The 20029-nt window shown below is 43.2% G+C and overlaps 1 protein-coding gene across 1 annotated transcript in view; it reads left to right on the top strand.

Annotated features, from left to right (window-relative positions):
- The first annotated feature begins 516 nt into the window (after positions 1-516).
- EGFL6 (EGF like domain multiple 6) overlaps positions 517-20029 on the top strand; it is a 41785-nt gene continuing 22272 nt past the window's right edge. Inside the window, 6 exon segments of the mRNA XM_061408847.1 lie at positions 517-649; positions 10318-10361; positions 10363-10411; positions 14565-14684; positions 17437-17556; positions 19151-19285. Coding sequence (XP_061264831.1) covers positions 517-649; positions 10318-10361; positions 10363-10411; positions 14565-14684; positions 17437-17556; positions 19151-19285 — 601 coding nt within the window.

The raw sequence follows: 20029 nt of genomic DNA, 5'->3' as shown, positions 1-20029 counted from the left end.
ACTTCTCATTGCACTGGCTTCTCTTGTTGCAGAGCAGGGGCTCACTAGCTGTGGCGCATGGGCTTAATTGCCCCACAGCATGTAGAACCCTCTCAGACCAGGGATTAAACCTCTGTCGCCTGCCCTGGCAGGTGGATTCTTATCCACTGAACCCCCAGGGAAGTCCCTTGTAATCCAATTCTTTTAACCCTGGGGAAGAAGGAAATGGCTGATGCTAAATATTGGGGACCTGGAGAAAGGCATGGCAACCCACTCCAGTATTATTCCCTGGAGAGTCCCATGGACAGAGGAGCCTGGTGGGCTATAGTCCATGGGGTCGCAAAGAGTGGAACATGCCTGAAGTGACTTAGCACAATTATTGGTGAAGGCTTGCAAGGCATGATAGCAGAGGCTGGCAATCTGAAATTCAGGTTTTCAAAGTCCGATCTAGCACTTCCAGCAGGTTTGTGGCAATTGACCAGGTAACTCTCATGTCCATAGAGTCTCCGTGGTGCTTCCTGTTTTCTCAGTTCTAACATGTGGCTCTTTATCCACAGTCCAAGGGATCACGAGTTGTCGGCATCGTCGCTCCAGCCTGGTGTCTGTCGCTATGGAACCATACTGGCCTGCTGCTATGGCTGGAGAAGGAGCAGCAAGGGAGTCTGTGAAGGTACTTTTGTAAAACCTCAGACCACCCAGTGCTCAGGTGGTTGGCCTGGGTCCTGCAGGTTTTCTCTGTGACACCATAAGCTGTCACCAGGTTGCCAGTGGCTTTCCCAGAGCAGGGACATAGTCCTAACTGACACCCAAGGTCTAAGTGCTTGTGAGATCTCTTCCCATTCAAAATATGGCTGACACCATCACCCTGGATATGATGTGTTTGTTTTAGGAGCCCTGTTTCATCAATTCTTTCGTTCTCTTAGTCAGTATGGCTGTTTTTGTTTTAACCTAGGGAAACTGAGTTAGGCAAAAACAGGTCAAGAAATATCTCATTCTAATTATAATTTTTCCAACCAACTTCTAATGAATTCCACTTTTTAATTATGAATCACCCAATCAGTAGGCTTTGGTCACAAATAAGAAGGTTAGCCATTTACTTTGTAGTTTGGTTATTCACATTTTCCAAGTTCATCGTGCCTATTTCTAGATGGTTTCAAGGGATGCATGCACATGTATGCATGATTCTGCTGTGTACATTTCAAACTAGGTTTCCCTAAATTGCTTTTGACATCATTTCTCAGACCAGTGTTAGGAACTCCGAGAGAGGCCTCTGACAGTTTGAAAAGAGTTGGGGAGGCTAGGGATGAGCACGGAGTTTTGTGTTGCATTGTTTTTCATGTAAATTTCTATACTAATAGACAGTTGCAGTGTAAAAGAATCAAATCTGTATTCTTCATAGCTGACTAACCAGGGGTACATATTTTCAGGGCAGGAATCTGGTCTCAGGGCTTTGTATATCTAGTAGGTGGTATAGAACCTGAATCCTTAATCTGTTAAGGGGGTGAACAGACATGTGCATGCAGTACTTTGGGCACTGGTACAGATCACATTGGATTATAAACTATAAAGACCAAGAATGTTAGCGATTTTTAAGAATAATAAGTCTACATTCTTTTTTCTGCTTTTTCCCTGCCCCAACCTCCTCCTCCTTGATTTAGCTGGTTCAAAAAATAATCTGGGCAGACTGTAGCTGCGGGGAGAACTTGATCATGTCTGAAATCCATGAAACATTGGCGGACGTTGATCTCGCTCCCACATGTTTAGTGAAGTCACTCAGTCGTTTCCGACTCTGTGACCCCATGGGCTGTAGCCCACCAGGCTCCTCCATCCATGGAATTTTCTAGGCCAGGGTGCTGGAGTGGGTTGCCATTTACTTCTCCAGGGGATCTTCCTGACCCAGGGATCAAACCCCGGCCTCCCGCATTGCGGGCAGACGCTTTACCATCTGAGCCACCAGGGAATCCCCCCACATGTTTGATATTATGTAAAACCTTGCACTGTCGCAGTTTCCTTATGAGGAGAAGAGTGGGAAGATAGTAGAAGAAATATTTGAAGGTCATCACTGCCTGCCTAGCAAAAGAAAGTTAGAATATTGCCCTGGGACTTTGTCGGTTGAAAAGGGTGGTACTCACACTGGTCAGGTGGGTCATGATCAAGGGCATTGTCTTGAGAACCAGACTGCCGTGGGTGACCTTGGGCAAGGTAGATAAGCTTGCTCAGGCTCCATTTCCTCCCTTGCAGACTTCTGTCCGTCAAAGCAGCAGGTGATGAGGGAGTTCAATGTTGCTTTTTTCTCCTTCTAAACACAACATGATACATTTTTCTTTGAAGTCAGTCAGGTGGAAAGGGTTAAAAACCACACAGGATATCTTATTTGGAATCTCTCTTACAGTCACAGGAACCTCAGGACCTCCGGCCATAAAACTTGCATGTCTCTGGTGTATAAATGACGGTGATCTTTGCTTTTCCGGAGGGGCTATTTTATAATTAGATCGGAGCAGTCTGACCATGGTGCACATAGCCAATCACATTCTCACCACTTTTGTGGCCAATATTCATACCAGAGGCCTGAAAAGAATTGAATGCCAGATGCTAAAGGGCATTCCAACACACTGCTCCCACTGCGTGTTTGGCAAGCCGAAGAGATGGTCAGCCCACCCTCTGCCTCCGTCAAATGTTGGCACAGTAAATGGCAATGATTTTTGTATCTATGATCTGTATCATATTACATCCAGTCGGCATGGTCCTTCTTGATGGTAAAGTCATACGCTCCTCGAAGCACCAGGTAACAGGCTGCTTAGTCCCTGATCACCAGGCCTCTGATTTTTAAGCCGTGGGGTGCATGGTGATGAGACAGGAATGCATGCCAACTTGCCTGAACAGGCAGAGCCAGGATCCAGCCTGTGAGGGTGCAGTCTGCCCCAGCCTTCACCTCCATTGACTGATCAGCCCTCAGTCCTTCAGAGGCCCTGTCTCTATGTCAGAGCTTTCTAGATCTCAGCCTCTGCCCTGCTTAAATCTGTTCCCAGGGCAGGGTCTGCTTCACTCAATATCTTTAGCCTTCAGATATGGGTCACTTAGTGAGATATGGGAGAAAGAGCCAGAAAGAGTGGATAAAGAGTGGATAAACACTCCAGAAAGATGGAGGAGTTTGAGTTTGCAGGGAAATTAAATGAGAGCTTCCTTTATCTAAAGCACACTTAAATCTCTGGCCATTTTAGACATAAATGGAATTTCCCTATGCCATAAATTGGCTGTTCCCATCACAGATCCAAAGTTACCGTAAATCAAAAACGTCTTTCTGGAGTGCTGACCTCCAAACAGCAATGGTATTAATATTCACCACTTCTCCTCTTTTCTCTTTGGCATTTATCCTGGGCTTTCCTGTCTGGACTACATTGAAAATAACTTTCCAGGGAGCAATCAGAAGTCTTGGGGGCTTAAAAAAAAGGTTTATTTTTCTAACATTTAGAGTTAAAGCTGCATCTCCAAGAACATAACCATAACAAAATAGGCCCTGGAAATCCAATTCTATCTCGTTTGCCTCCAAAAGTAGAAGAACTTTGGTGGGAAGCGTGTTTTCCCATACCTTCTCTCACTTACGATCTACTTAGAGCCTTGAAATGTTTCCCTTTTCAAAGTTCTACACTTACTGTTTGTCATTCAAAACTATTTCAGGGTCTAACATGTTCACACTATTACATGCAGGTGGAGAAACAAAGATGAGCATTTATATCCCTGTTCTGAAAGCACTTAGCATCAGATAGTAGATAGAAGTCAAACATAGAAGTGAAATATCTGGCTAGTTCTTGAATAAGATGCAGATATCAGTTTTGTGGGAGAAGCCTGCCAGAGTTCTGTGGAGTTCTCAGAGATGAGCAGAAGTTCACATGTGGCTGGAGAAATCTGTACAAGCCTCTGGAAGGAGGGGCCCTACAAGGTATTCCTTGAAGGATTGTTAGGATATTAACCATTGGAGTGGCGGGGAGGGGTGCCGCAGGGTGGGGTAACAATAGAGAAGCAATAAAAAGTGCAGAGTAGCTCAGAGAAGAGCAGGCAGTCTGGTTTGACCTCATCGTTGCCTGGGTTCAGGGAACAGAGTAAGACTAAAAAAAGGCAGAGGCCACATCATGGTTATGACCCCTGTCCTGGATTCAGGACCCAACAGAGATTATTTGATGACTTCTAGGCAATGAAATCGGTCCTGAATATTCATTGGAAGGACTGACGATGAAGCTGAAACTCCAGTACTTTGGCCACCTGATACAAAGAACTGACAGAGGATGAGATGGTTGGATGACATCACCAACTCGATGGACATGAGTTTGAGTAAGCTCCGGGAGTTGGTTATGGACAGGGAAACCTGGTGTGCTGCAGTCCATGGAGTCGCAGAGTCAACCACAACTGAGCCACTGAACTGAACTGAACTGAACTGAACTGAGGCAATGCATGGCATAATCAGAGCTATACTTCTGGAATATCCCTTTAATGTCACATCGGACATCAGTATTTTAGGAACGGTAACTGAGAAGTTGATTCTTGCACAAATATCCTGTTGAGAGGCACTTAGGAGAAATCAGTAAGGGAGTTAGGGAGCTAGGGAAGAAGCTAGGCAAGGATGTGACTTCAAGAGAAGAGAAGTTTGGCTTCATCCTGATCCCACAGGGAGCTCTGGAGTGTTAATTGCACCACAGCATTTGTCCTGCCCAGAAACCAGGGGCTAGGCTGTTAGACCTGTGCGTCAGCCAAGCCCTGGTCACAGACTGATGTGAGGAAAGTGAAGAGAGAGAGGCATGTGACAAATCTCCCAGACATCTATGGGCAAAGTGATTCCCAGCAGCTGGATAAATATTGGCTTGGGCAAAAATGTTTGTTTGGGTTTTTCTGTAAGCAACTGTAGAGAAACCCAAACAGACTTTTTTGGCCAAACCAAAATCGAGGAAATTGGTGGTAGAAACAGGGATAGAGGGGTAGGATACTCTGGATGATTGTTTGGGGAACAAGAAAAAATAGAGACAGCTGAGATTTTGAGTCCAGGTAGCTGGGAGATGAATGGTGACGTTAGCAAAGGTAGGGGTGTGTCAAATGGGAACATGGTGGAGTCTTTAGGAACAGGCTTGCCTAGGGGTGGACCTTCTATGAGCCAGAGAATCAATGTGCAGAGAAGTAAGCAAGCATTTCTGGCAATTGCTGAGTCACCCTTTCATATGCTGGCTGTTTCTGGGACTCCTAGTAGATCCAGAAAATGTGAGAGTCCATGATTCACTACCTGCCTAGTTTCTCTCTCATTCATTGCTTTTTCTCTCATTCCCATTCATGTCTTTGGGCTCTCCCATTTTCCTTTCTTCCTATCCACAGCGTTTTCTCCCTGTCTCCTCCCTATGAGCCAGACTCAAACTTTCCACCATCTTTGACTACGCTTTCTTGCCTAATCCAATCTGTTACCCATCCCATCCTTGTTTCTCCTGCCACTTCAGTCATCCAACAAATATTTATTGAGTTCCTAGTTTGTGTCAGGTGTCTGGATACAGAAGTGGATAAAACAGAAAACCAAATCCTGCCTTTGGCATGCCTCCATGACCACCACTATCGCCATCACCATCATACTTGTGGTTCCCATCCTCAGGACCTTCCTGCCTCCAACCTGTGCTTTGTTCATTTTGGCTGATAATGCACAGAATGTAAAAATTTTGATCATTGAAGAGAGAAATGGGGAAATAATACAGAAGAGAAAAAAAAAAACAGTAGAAAGGGGGATAAGGACCTTGGCCCAGTATAACTATGGAGTTTCTTCCAGCTCACAAATCATATTCCATTTGTTAAATCTTTTGTATTTACATAGAAAAGTGGCTAATTGTGATGTAGGAGGCTTTTTTTCCTTTGAATGCCATTGGAGGTGTGGCAGTGCTAGGCAAAGTTATGGTCAACTTGTACTTGTGGGGTGAAGGGGGTGAGGAGATGGGGGCCAGTGAGCAGCCATGAAGAGATACCCCACATCCAAGGTAAGAGAAACCCAAGTAAGAAGGTAGGTGTTGCAAGAGGGCATCAGAGAGCAGACACACTGAAACCATACTCACAGAAAACTAGTCAATCTAATCACACTATGACCACAGCCTTGTCTAACTCAATTAAACTAAGCCATGCCCGTGGGGCAACCTAAGACGGGCAGGTCATGGTGGAGAGATCTGACAGAATGTGGTCCACTGGAGAAGGGAATGGCAAACCACTTCAGTATTCTTGCCTTGAGAACCCCATGAACAGTATGAAAAGGCAAAATGATGGGATACTGAAAGAGAAACTCCCCAGGTCAGTAGGTGCCCAATATGCTACTGGAGATCAGTGGAGAAATAACTCCAGCAAGAATGAAGGGATGGAGCCAAAGCAAAAACAATACCCAGCTGTGGATGTGACTGGTAATAGAAGCAAGGTCCGATGCTGTAAAGAGCAATATTGCATAGGAACCTGGAATGTCAGGTCCATGAATCAAGGCAAACTGGAAGTGATCAAACAAGAGATGGCAAGAGTGAATGTCGACATTCTAGGAATCAGCGAACTGAAATGGACTGGAATGGGTGAATTTAACTCAGATGACCATTATGTCTACTACTGCGGGCAGGAATCCCTCAGAAGAAATGGAGTGGCCATCATGGTCAACAAAAGAGTCCGAAATGCAGTACTTGGATGCAATCTCAAAAACGACAGAATGATCTCTATTCGTTTCCAAGGCAAACCATTCAGTATCACAGTAATGCAAGTCTATGCCCCAACCAGTAATGCTGAAGAAGCTGAAGTTGAACGGTTCTTTGAAGACCTACAAGACCTTTTAGAACTAACACCCACAAAAGATGTCCTTTTCATTATAGGGGACTGGAATGCAAAAGTAGGAAGTCAAGAAACACCTGGAGTAACAGGCAAATTTGGCCTTGGAATACGGAATGAAGCAGGGCAAAGACTAGTAGAGTTTTGCCAAGACAACACACTGGTCATAGCAAACACCCTTTTCCAACAACACAAGAGAAGACTTTACACACGGACATCACCAGATGGTCAACACTGAAATCAGATTGATTATATTCTTTGCAGCCAAAGATGGAGAAACTCTATACAGTCAACAAAAACAAGACCAGGAGCTGACTGTGGCTCAGACCATGAACTCCGTATTACCAAATTCAGACTTAAATTGAAGAAAGTAGGGAAAACCACTAGACCATTCAGGTATGACCTAAATCAAATCCCTTATGATTATACAGTGGAAGTGAGAAATAGTTTTAAGGGACTAGATCTGATAAATAGAGTGCCTGAAGAACTATGGAATGAGGTTCATGACATTGTACAGGAGACAGGGATCAAGACCATCCCCATGGAAAAGAAATGCAGAAAAACAAAATGGCTGTCTGGGGAGGCCTTACAAATAGCTGTGAAAAGAAGAGAATTGAAAAGCAAAGGAGAAAAGGAAAGACATAAGCATCTGAATGCAGAGTTCCAAAGAATATCAAGAAGAGATAAGAAAGCCTTCCTCGGTGATCAATGTAAAGAAATAGAGGAAAACAACAAAATGGGAAAGACTAGAGATCTCTTCCAGAAAATTAGAGATACCAAGGGAACATTTCATGCAAAGATGGACTCAATAAAGGACAGAAATGGTATGGACCTAACAGAAGCAGAAGATATTAAGAGGTGGCAAGAATACACAGAAGAACTGTACAAAAAAGATCTTCACGACCAAGATAATCACGATGGTGTGATCACTCACCTAGAGCCAGACATCCTGCTATGTGAAGTCAAGTGGGCCTTAGAAAGAAGCACTATGAACAAAGCTAGTGGAGGTGATGGAATTCCAGTTGAGCTATTTCAAATCCCGAAAGATGATGCTGTGAAAGTGCTGCACTCAATATGCCAGCAAATTTGGAAAACTCAGCTGTGGCCACAGGACTGGAAAAGGTCAGTTTTCATTCCAATCCCAAAGAAAGGCAATGCCAAAGAATGCTCAAACTACTGCACAATTGCACTCATCTCACACACTAGTAAAGTAATGCTCAAAATTCTCCAAGCCAGGCTTCAGCAATATGTGAACTGTGAACTTCCAGATGTTCAAGCTGGTTTTAGAAAAGGCAGAGGAACCAGAGATCGAATTGCCAACATCTGCTGGATCATGGAAAAAGCAATAGAGTTCCAGAAAAACATCTATTTCTGCTTTATTGACTATGCCAAAACCTTTGACTATGTGGATCACAATAAACTGTGGAAAATACTGAAAGTGATGGGAATACCAGACCACCTGATCTGCCTCTTAAGAAATCTGTATGCAGGTCAGGAAGCAACAGTTAGAACTGGACATGGAACAGACTGGTTCCAAATAGGAAAAGGAGTACGTCAAGGCTGTATATTGTCACCCTGCTTATTTAACTTATATGCAGAATACATCATGAGAAACGCTGGACTGGAAGAGGCACAAGCTGGAATCAAGATTGCCAGGAGAAATATCAATAACCTCAGATATGCAGATGACACCACCCTTATGGCAGAAAGTAAAGAGGAACTCAAAAGCCTTTGATAAAAGTGAAAGTGGAGAGTGAAAATGTTGCCTTAAAGCTCAACATTCAGAAAACGAAGATCATGGCATCCGGTTCCATCACTTCAAGGGAAATAGATGGGGAAACAGTGGAAACAGTGTCAGACTATTTTTGGGGGCTCCAAAATTACTGCAGATGGTGACTGCAGCCATGAAATTAAAAGACGCTTACTCCTTGGAAGCAAAGTTATGAGCAAGCTAGATAGCATATTCAAAAGCAGAGACATTACTTTGCCAACGAAGGTCCGTCTAATCAAGGCTATGGTTTTTCCTGTGGTCATGTATGGATGTGAGAGTTGGACTGTGAGGAAGGCTGAGTGCCAAAGAATTGATGCTTTTGAACTGTGGTTTTGGAAAAGGCTCTTGAGAGTCCCTTGGACTGCAAGGAGATCCAACCAGTCCATTCTGAAGGAGATCAGCCCTGGGATTTCTTTGGAAGAAATGATGCTAAAGCTGAAACTCCAGTACTTTGGCCACCTCATGAGAAGAGTTGACTCATTGGAAAAGACTCTGATCCTGGGAGGAATTCGGGGCAGGAGGAGAAGGGGATGACAGAGGATGAGATGGCTGGATGGCATCACTGACTCGATGGACGTGAGTCTGAGTGAACTCTGGGGGTTGGTGATGGACAGGGAGGCCTGGCGTGCTGCGCTTCATGGGGTCGCAAAGAGTCAGACACAACTGAGTGACTGAACTGTACTGAACTGAACTGATGTAATTCAGAAGCGAAGCACTACTCAGTATTTTCAAGGTGAACATAAACTGGAGAGGAAGCAGATCACCCTCTGTATTGTATATCACCATGGATTTCTCTGCCACACAGAATGCGGCTAAGTTCAACACGTGTGCATTTCACTGGCCTGACTGTTCTTTTTGTTTATTGAAATATAGTTGACTTACAATGTTGTGTTGATTTCTGCTCCACAGCAAAGTGATTCAGTTATATATATATTTGTATTCCTTTTTAATATTCTTTTCTATTATGGTTTATCACAGAATATTGAATATAGTTCCCTGTGCTCTACTGTAGGACCTTATTGTTTATTCATCCTATATATACTAGCTTGCAGCTGCTACTCCCAAACACCCAGTCCTGCCCTCTCTCATCCTCCCTTACCGCTGGCAACCACAAGTCTGTTGTCTATGTGTGTGAATCCATTTCTGTTTTGCAGATAAGTTTATATGTCTCATATTTCAGATTCCACATGTAAGTGGCATCATAAGGTGTTTGTCTTTCTCTTCCTGACTTACTTTAATTAGTATGATAATCTCTCTAGGTCCATCCATGTTGCTACAAATGGTATTATTGTATTCTTTTTCATGGCTGAGTAATAGTCCATTGTATATATCTATCATGTCTTTTTCACCTTTTACCTTTCAGTGGATATTTTGGTTATTTCCATGTCTTGGCCATTGTTGATAGTGCCTGTATGTATCCTTCCAAATTAAACTTTTGTTCAGATAAATGCCCAATAGTGGGATTGCAACTCTATTTTAGCTTTTTGAGGAACTTCCATACTGTTCTCTCTAGTGGCTGCACCAATTTACATTCCCACCCACAGTGTAGGAGGGTTCCCTTTAGTATATACTCTTTCCAGCATTTATTATTTGTAGACTTTTTGATGGTGGCCATTCTGCCTGGTGTGAGATGATATCTCATTGTAGTTTTGATTTGCCTTTCTCTGATCATTAGCCATGTTGAACATCTTCTCATATACCTATTGGCTCCTATTCTTTAATTGTCAAAATACCTTTTCTTTCGACAGCTATGTGTGAACCTGGATGCAAGTGTGGTGAGTGTGTGGGACCAAAACAAATGTAGATGCTTTCCAAGATTCACGGGGGAAACCTGCAGCCAAGGTCAGTACTATAGACCACGGTGGTGATACAGACCTACCCCAGGGCTTTCAGAATCAACTCAGGCAGTGCAGTGGTGTTTGGGACACAGTATAGCACTCAGGATTCTGTAGTATGTAATTCTGATCTTCAAACGAAAGTGGTTTCAGAATGAGATTTTTCAATCAATCTCTTCTAGAAAAACATCAAAGTCATTCTGATGCTTTTGTTAGGATGTCAGATGAAAAACATTATTTTCCCTCTGAACAATAATGTTTATTGTTTTTTTAAGCTGAGGAAGCAATGCATATATTTTATTTAAGAAAATCCAACAAAACAAGAGGATATAAATTAAAAAGTGAGTGTGAACACCCACAGTCCATCCTCCACCCATAGCTAAGAGTTTGACCTCCATCTCTGCAGTTTATTTTTTGTTATAGTTACAAATATGGATATTTCTCATGGGCATTTTTGCATGTCAGCACGTAGAGAGCTGTCTCATACTCTTTAAGGCTGTATCCTAGTCTCTAGATCAAATGCTTGTGTCATTTACATAAAAATACTTTAACCACTATTATAGAAGTTGTCCCCAATGTTTTGCCACTACAAATAGCGCTATATCAGTCATTATCCTATGCATATCCTTGCATCTTTGAGTATTTTTATAGGGTAAGTATCTAAAAATGGAATTGTTGGGTTGAACGGCATGCATATTTTTATTGTAATTGATATATTTTAAAAGGCAATTTATGATTTTTGTCATAAGCTGTTTATCTAAATATATTAAAGCAGTTATAATATTAAGAAAAGTGGTTCTTAAGGTGGCCAGTTTTGTCCGCTAGGAAGACTTGCCAGATACAATACATATCCCTGTTACTGCTGCTAAGTCACTTTAGTCATGTCTGACTCTGTGCGACCCCACAGACGGCAGCCCACCAGGCTCCCCGTCCCTAGGATTCTCCAGGCAAGAACACTGGAGTGCGTTGCCATTTACTTCTCCAGTGCATGAAAGTGAAAAGTGAAAGTGAAGTTGCTCAGTCATGTCCAACTCTTAGCGACCCCATGGACTGCAGCCTACCAGGCTCCTCTGTCGATGGGATTTTCCAGGCAAGAGTACTGGAGTGGGATGCCATTGCCTTCTTCGATACATATCCCTAGTTAGATTTAAATCTTATTTTCAAATGCAATTTCACATAAACAACAAACATTTTATAGTGTATGTATGTGGCAAATATTGTATGCGACATTTGTACACTGAACAAATATTAGTCATTTTTCCGAAATTAACATTTACCCGGGCATCCTGTATTTTTATTTGATAAATCTGAAAGTCTTACCCCCGAGGTTATCTGGCGGTGCCTGGAGACATTCGGAGGGGTTACTACTGGCATCTGGTGGGTAGAGCCCAGCTGAACATCTATAGTGCACAGGGCAGCCCCCCACTAAGGGTGATCTGGCCCCAGATGTCCACAGTGTGGAGGAGCCCAGGCACCAAGAAACCTGTGCTAATTAAGAAAGGGTCCCCAGTTCTATAACACAGTTAAGCAAAGAGCAGAAAATCCAGTTCAGCTGCCCTTAGGAAAGAACCCTGCCAGGGTTCTAGAAGGGTGAATAGAATTCCAGAGAAAGCCAGGGGTCTGCCCCACTCTGTCCCCCAGCCCCCAGCTCACTGCCAAGGCCACATGCTCACATAGCCTTTCTCTGTGCTGGCAGACCTGCAGGCTCAGGGAGGAGACTCTAGCTCTCCTGTCCCGACCCCAGGACGGGGGCCAGCACCGCCAAGGGCCTCCTTAGAACCGTGTCCAGAAGGCTTGAGGGAAGTGCAGCAGGAGCCATGCTCTCAGAAGTAATAATTCAACCATGTCCCTTAGCAGAGCTTTTCCCACCAGAACACCTGCTTTTCCATATGTCTTGGATTCTGTACCAAGATACCTTCTCAAGAGAGTTGGAATGGAAAAGGTGTTTTTTCATGCTGCTTTTCAAGTCCCGGCAAAGTATTCACTTTGAAGGAGTGTCCAGTGGCTCAGATGTGGGGCTGTCTGGCTTTTCCCCACAGCCTCCCTGCCCCAGGGCCGCCTGATCAAAGTCCATGTATATCCACTGATGGCCACAGGCCTCAACCCAACTGATGTCTTTCCCCAAAATGCTTCTTGCAAGAGACGCCTCTGACTAAGCGCCAAGTGATGGACTATCCCTGGCTTTCCTGTTATGTCCAACCAGCATTATTTGATTCATGCATTTGAAGCAGTTAGGATCCATACAGGAGATGGTAGTGTACAGGGGAGTGGCAGTGGAGAAGGGGGTTCAAGTGTCCAGCTAATGTGCTGGAAAAATCTCCATGTAAGGTTCTTTTCAGAGGTGAAAGCAGCCACTTACTTAGTTTCCAGAATGGCCTTTGCCTGTTACTGTGCTGAATTTTGGTCTTACATGGAATTTGGTTCTTTTCTCCTTTCTATATCTGCCTTGGGAGAGTTATGACATGTGGCACCCACATCACCACGTGCCGAAAGACAAAACCCATGATGGCTTTACAAGTTTTTTCCTTATGTATCACTTTTTATTTTAATAAAATCTCGTGGCTGGCTCACGAGTGTCTGTATCTAGCTGCCACACAGTTTTCCAGAGTGGTTGTGTCTATATTTGCATTCCCTTCAGCAGTGTAAGATGATTCATTCTTAATGTTTCATGTTTTAAACCCTGAAAAGCTCAGAGAAGAAAGCCCCTCTCAATCTTCCCAGGAGGTAACCATTATAAACGTGTAGAGCCTGGTCTCCCAAGGTTTTTTTTTTTTCCCCTGCCTGTGCCACATTGCTTGCAGGATCTTAGTTGCCCAACCAGGGATAGAATGCAGACCCCAGCTGTGAAAATGCTGAGTTTTAACCACTGGAATGCCAGGGAATTTCCCTAGGCAATTTTTCCTATGCTTATTTTAAAAATGTGTTATCTATATACATATTTTTGTAACCTTTTTGTGTATCAGCGTCCTCTGAGCACCTTGATATGGGATTAAATACTGTCCTGTGACCTGACCACCAGTAATAGCTGCCTAGCAGGGCTCCGTCAGGAAAGGTGTGAGACAAGGCCATTTGGCCATCATGAGGCCGCTCAAAATAATAATTGAAAGGAGACAGTGCTGTTGGCATCTGTCACAGACTACCTGGAAGAGCTTTAAAGGCAGCAGTATCTAGATTATGTTTTAACTTTTTATTCAAGTAGGAAACACAAAATTGTACACCTGTCAACAATGTACAACTCCATGAATGCTCAAGAACACCCATGTAGCTGGCATTCAGATCAAGAAATGGAAACTTAGCCTCCCTGAAGACCCCTCATGCTCCCCTCCATCACTTGCCCCCAGCCCCCAACAAGGGACTGTACCTTGTCTCTCACACCAGAGTCACTGTGCCTGGATTGTTTTGTTTCTTTCACTCATGCCTGGTTTTCAGTGTGCGCATTTGTGTCCAGCTTCTCCCAGTCAGGATCATGTTTGTGAGTTTCATCCACAGTTGTTTGTACTTGTGGTTTGCTCAGCCTCACTGCTGTACAGTATTCTATTGCGTGAGTGTACAAGTCATTTATCCATGCTTTTCAGAGGAGAGATTTGGATTCTTCCTGGTTTGAGGCAATTCAGAATAGTGCTACTGTGATCATTTTAGCATGAGAATTTTTGGTGGTTTAGTTGCTCAGTCGTGTCCAACTCTTTGCGATAGCCCTCCAGCCTCCCCTGTCCATGGGATTCTCCAGGCAAGAATACTGGAGTGGGCTGCCATTCCTTCTCCAGGAGATCTTCCTGACCCAGGGATTGAAACCGGGTCTCCTGCATTGCAGGCGGATTCTTTACTGACTGAGCCACAGTGGAAGTCTGGTGGGCATGTACCCATGTTTCTGTTGGACATTTGCCCAGGAGTGGAATGGCTGGCTCACGAGTGTCTGTATCTAGCTGCCACACAGTTTTCCAGAGTGGTTGTGTCTATATTTGCATTCCCTTCAGCAGTGTAAGATGATTCAGTTTGCTCCACACCTGCACCAACGCTTTAATGATGGTCAGAGAAGAGGTGAGTCACCACCCTTTGTACCTACCTCCACAGCTGGCATCCAGGGTAGGCCAACCCCATTCCACATCTGGGTGTTTCCTCCTTCAGTTCACCTTTCTCCATTTCCTGACTGCCCCCTGCAGATGTGACTGAGTGTGGATTCAAACCCCGGCCGTGCCAACACAGATGTGTGAATACACACGGTAGCTACAAGTGCTTTTGCCTCAGCGGCCACATGCTCCTGCCAAACGCCTCATGTTCCAGTAAGTTTCAGCAGCTGGCCTGCTCTTGGTCAATCCAGAGGCTTGACTTTTGGCATTTAATGCTTGGGACAAAGTTAAATTAAGTTATTGGAGGGGAAACACCCACCCCAAAGACTCTCACATCACCCTAGACTAAAACATCTTTGCACACTTATTTTTTTCAATATATTTATTTTTTAATTGAAGGATAGTTGCTTTACAGAATTGTATTGATTTCTGCCAAACATCAACATGAATCAGCCATATATATATAGGCCCTCCCTCTAGGACTTATTTTTAATTGTAGTAAAATACGTATATTGTGCAATTCACCATTTTGATAATTTTAAGTGTACTTCAGGCATTTTATACATTCACAGTGTTGTGCAAACCATCACTGCTCTCCAGAATATCTCCATCACCCCAAAAGGAAACCCTGTCCCCATTAGCAGTCACTTTCCACTCATCTTCTCCTCCACCCCAGCCCTGCATTCTATCTCTCTGGATTTGCCTGTTCTGGCCTCGTTGTTTTTAAATAAAAAGACTAACTAAGGGGAAAGATACATTGAGTCTCTCTATATATGCACAGATGAATTAGAATTCTTCATGAAAAAATAAGCATACTGAAAATATAAGCATATTGTTTGAGGAAGGTGATAAATCTCAGTTCCATCTCAGGACATCAGTTCTTCCCACCAGCTATCTTTCTCACGCCCCTTGCCCCATGCTCAAAGATTAGTGACTCTTGTTGGAAGTCCATTCCAGTTCACATTCCTGGAAAGAAAAGCCCTTCTCTGATAAAGAGAACCCATGTCCTGTGGGGCCTAAATGTCTATATCTGTTCATTTATTGAGAAGGAAGGCTTTTCAGGTTTTATGTCACAGCTGAAAAGCAAATCCATCTGCCCTCCCACCCCCAACAAGCCTGCAGCTTGTGCCTTCTGCCAGCTTCCCATGGTTGCAGGGTCCTCTGACTCCCCAGCCTATCCTGGACTCTCCCTCCATTGGTTGTAAAATCCGGGCTCCTGCATAGCTCACTTCCCCCACCCCTGCCTCACCCTTGAACTGCTGGCTCCACTTGGCAAAATGCCCCAACACCACTAGAGTCTCCATTAGCAAGCATGTTTAAGAGATAAAGCAGGCATTCAGAGAGTCTTTTTTTTTTTTTTAATTTTTTTGAGTATTTAAAAAAAAAAATTTATTATACATTAAACAGAAACCCCCAAGAAACAAATACGTAGCTTAATGAATTCTTATAAAGCCAGCATCCATGTAACCCCTATCAAATAGAACTTTGCCAGAACTACCCCCGTCACCCCCCAGCCCCTTGGGAACAACTGTCCAGGGTTTTCTAGTCATCACGTAACATTTTTAAAAAGATATATGCTAATGGATGTTTCTGAAACATTCCACAAAAGCCTTTTTAGTGCCAAAAAAGATATCTTTCTCCAAATGGAAGAATGAAATGAGGTAAATTTTGAAGATTAATTTTGAAAGGAGACAACTAAAGAGAAAAGGAATAAACTAGAAATATAACCATTGGTCAGTGTTTGCTACATTACTGTGGCCTGGGTGTCTGTCCTGGTGCCCTCTTTGTCTATTACTATACATGTGAGGGTTGCCTCTGCCTCCCTGTTTATAGCTTCCAGTGGCCAGGTGGCCCTGAATGTCTCTCTCGGATGCTGATTTTACTTACACAGCCCTTTGCAGTCTCTTTCGTCCAGCTGGTTGACTGGCATGTTATAGATGCGGGTGTATAAAGAGAGGATATTCACTGTGCTCCCCTGTTATAGGCACTTTTGATCCATATATACTGGAACCCTACTCGGGATATGTGTTTTTGTGAGACACGGTCTATTTAGCAATGAGTGACAGAAAAATCGAACTAAATTCTCTTTACTTTTAAAAGCTGGAGGCAAGCAGTTCCAGAACAGGTCACCAAGGGCTCAGCCTCTGCCATCTTCAGGGTATTGATTTCATCCTCATGCTTGTGGCCTTGTGGTCACAATATGGCTGCCCTAGCTCCAGATATCACACACACATCAAAGGTAGGCAAGACAAAGGGAAAAGGAGCGATGCCAGGAAACAAATGCCTCTTTTGTGTCCATCCTTTTTGTCACGCAGCAGCATCTTTTCCAGAAACTCCAGCAGACTTATCTTATTATCTCTTTGGCTATAACTGAACCATATGGCCACTCCCTTGTTGCTGCATGGGAAGCTAGGAAAAAGATGTGTAACTGGCTTTTCAGCCTCAGTAATGGGAATGGCTTTTGGGTAGCTGATCAGCCTTATCTGCTGCGTGTTTTAATACATGCACCTAAAAGACAAGGTTTAATGATTTGAGTGACTCTCAAGGAGGCTAGATATGAATGGAGAGATGGGTAGAATTGGCATTTTTTTTACCCTATTTATTCAAATGAATCATCTCTATCAGAGGTTGCATTTCAGCCAATAGTAGAGACCAGCCAGGTGACTTAAAGGATCTTGTATAGGAAGAGATAGAGATGCCGTCTTTGGTGACTGAGGGGTGCATGCTCTGCCTAAAGACAGTCAGGTGCAATGCACTGGCCAACAGAATCAACCGGGGGGCCAACAAGACACCACCCCTGTGCACATTCCATTTGGATCTCCATCTGGGACTCAGATGATGAAGCTTATCCTCTGATACCATTCCACGTGTTACATTTCATGTCTCAGGGGTCAGGGATCGTTCCTTAGTGACCATTTTTTTATCATCTCCTGGGGAAAAGGCTAACCCGTGCCTCTTTTCACAGACTTTAGGACGTGTGCCATGACCAACTGCCAGTACAGCTGTAAAGACACGGAAGAGGGGCCACGCTGTCTGTGTCCATCTCCGGGCCTCCTCTTGGCCCCCAATGGAAGAGCTTGTCTAGGTAGAGTATCCAGAGTTACCTGCTCCCCTGACTTCTCCCTTTACTCCATTCCTCCTTTTTCATCCGTCACAACCTACTTGTTGACTAGACATCGAAAGTTCCTGAAATGACAGATTTATGTCCATTTCCATGACATTTATAGCACGAATGTTTTAGATGCACTTTGCTGTGCTAGAGGAAACACTTTTCTATAATTTGTTGGGTTGCCTGATGCCATAATGGAAAAAAATACAAGTAATTTTATTTTTGTGTATTTACCCTGCACTTTTTACTTCAACTACCAAGTTGTATATACTCTTAGTGTATTTAACTATATTGCACTAAAGATAGATAATATTATAACCAAGTTAACACATAGCATTAATATGGGATGTCAAACCAAACAGAATGTTGAAAGAGTTCTTAATCTCTTTTGATGGAAGCAAGCAAATAGCACTATGATTTGATATTCTAACTTCTGGACTACAATAGAAATATTTTTCAGTTGAAGTTGTTGGTGTTTATTTACCGTAAATGTATTGATACATAACTTGATAAACCACATTTAGAAATCTCACTCAAATAGATCCTAAATCAGTTAACCACTTTAATAGAAGTCTGTATAAATTAAAATTTTGGTTCTGCTCTTTGAGAGCAGGCAAATATTTACTTCAGTTCATAGGGTTTAATGCTCTTCAGTAAAATCAGATTTATGTCAAGGCTAATTCTTGACCAAATGAATCCAAGTGTTCACCCACCTCTTTGATTTGTCGAGTGCCATTTGCATTGGAGGAGAAACTTGATGTACATGAAAGTGATCCCTGAAAAATAATTTTGGTCAATCCAATACTTACTCGTTAATTATATCAAGAATGCAAAAAGAACAATAAGCCAGCACCAAATTTCTTGTTTAACCACTGTTTCAAAATAATGATGGTTCCAAATTTACTTGATTTGACATCTGAAAGTTAAGGCAAAGTCTGAGTCTTAATGGTTTGGTCAGCATAGCTGTCAGCCCCTCTGTGATGTGACTTTCCATGGTAGCAAAGGAAGGAAGCCTCTTGTCTCCTAAGTTGCATCATGGCTTCATTCCACTTGACCCACCATTTATGTATCAGTACATTCTTTAGATACCGTGTTTCTGATTTGGGACAATATGACAGGATTTGGAGGCTGTTGCTAATGAAATAATTCTTTTGTAAAATGCAAGCTTTGAATGTTTGTGTATTAGGTTTGCCATGCAATATCCATAGCTGGAAGAATATTAATTCCTTCAGCAAAATGGAGTGTCTGTGTACCAAGTGCCAGCCGTATGTTCCCTGCCCCAGAAAAGGCAGGGCTTAATGAAAGAGAAAATGTGAATAGAAGTAATGCCATTACAGCAAGATAATACCTCTAAAATAAGCTGTACAAAGTGATAGAAATCCAGTGAATGTGCCTCGGGGATCTAGAACTCTTCCCGTAGGATAGGACGTTGGTAGCAGAATAATCAGTTTTCCAGTGAAGAAACCACACGTGTGTGTGCGTGCTGTGTGCTCTGGGTGCAGGCACAAGAATGTGCTGGAGGGAGGGTGCTTTCTTGGTGTGTCTGACGTGTCCTGGTTCTCCATCCTAGACATCAATGAATGTGTCTCTGATAAAGCCTTCTGCCCCTACAATCGAAGATGTGTGAACACATTTGGAAGCTACTATTGCAAATGTCATGTTGGATTCAAACTGAAATATATCAGTGGCCGGTACGACTGTGTAGGTAAGAAACCTATAGGCTTTTTTACAGGTATTTATACATCAGTTCAGTCTATTAGTTGAACCATCTACTGAACTGACCAGCTTAACAACACAAAGAAAGCTATATTTTTCTAAATTTTTGTCATTTGGGAACTCTGATGACATGAATTACATGAAGCCAGGTTCATCAAAGTTTAATGTAAAGATTCGCAGTCTCTGTAGCTCTATTATGGAGATAAATAGCTTGAGATGATTTTTGTGGGTTTTTTGAAAAAAATTGATTGGTTTCGTTTTGTTTATATTTTTGGTTCTATTTCCAGGTATAGCTAAAAGTGCTGTTACTTCAGTTGTGTCCAACTCTTTGTGACCCTATAGACCGTAGCCCTCCAGGCTCCTCTGTCCATTGGATTCTCCAGGCAAAAATACTGGCATGGGACGCCAGTTCCCCCTCCAGAGGATCTTCCAGACCCAGGGATCGAACCCGCATCTCTTACATCTCCTGCATTGGCAGGTGGCATCTTTACCACTAGCACCACCTGGGAAGCCCTGAAAATGAGGACAGTGAAGCATATTTATATTTGATAAAAGGAGGAATAACAAGTCCTGCTTAATCTTGACCTCAGTGGCCCTTGCCTAAGTCTCCCTCAGGAATGGCTTTAGAAAAATGAATGAAGGAGGTGCAGTGTTCTCTTTCCTCACTCCTCCTTCAACCCTTCCATGGTTCCAGCTCTATGTCCCCTAAGATGTTCGCTTTCTGGTGTCATCA

The sequence above is a fragment of the Bos javanicus genome, chromosome X (assembly GCF_032452875.1).
Source record: "Bos javanicus breed banteng chromosome X, ARS-OSU_banteng_1.0, whole genome shotgun sequence".
Taxonomy (NCBI): Eukaryota; Metazoa; Chordata; class Mammalia; order Artiodactyla; family Bovidae; genus Bos; species Bos javanicus.
The sequence above is the reverse complement of the archived record's forward strand: the minus strand, read 5'-3'. Positions and strand labels throughout refer to the sequence as shown.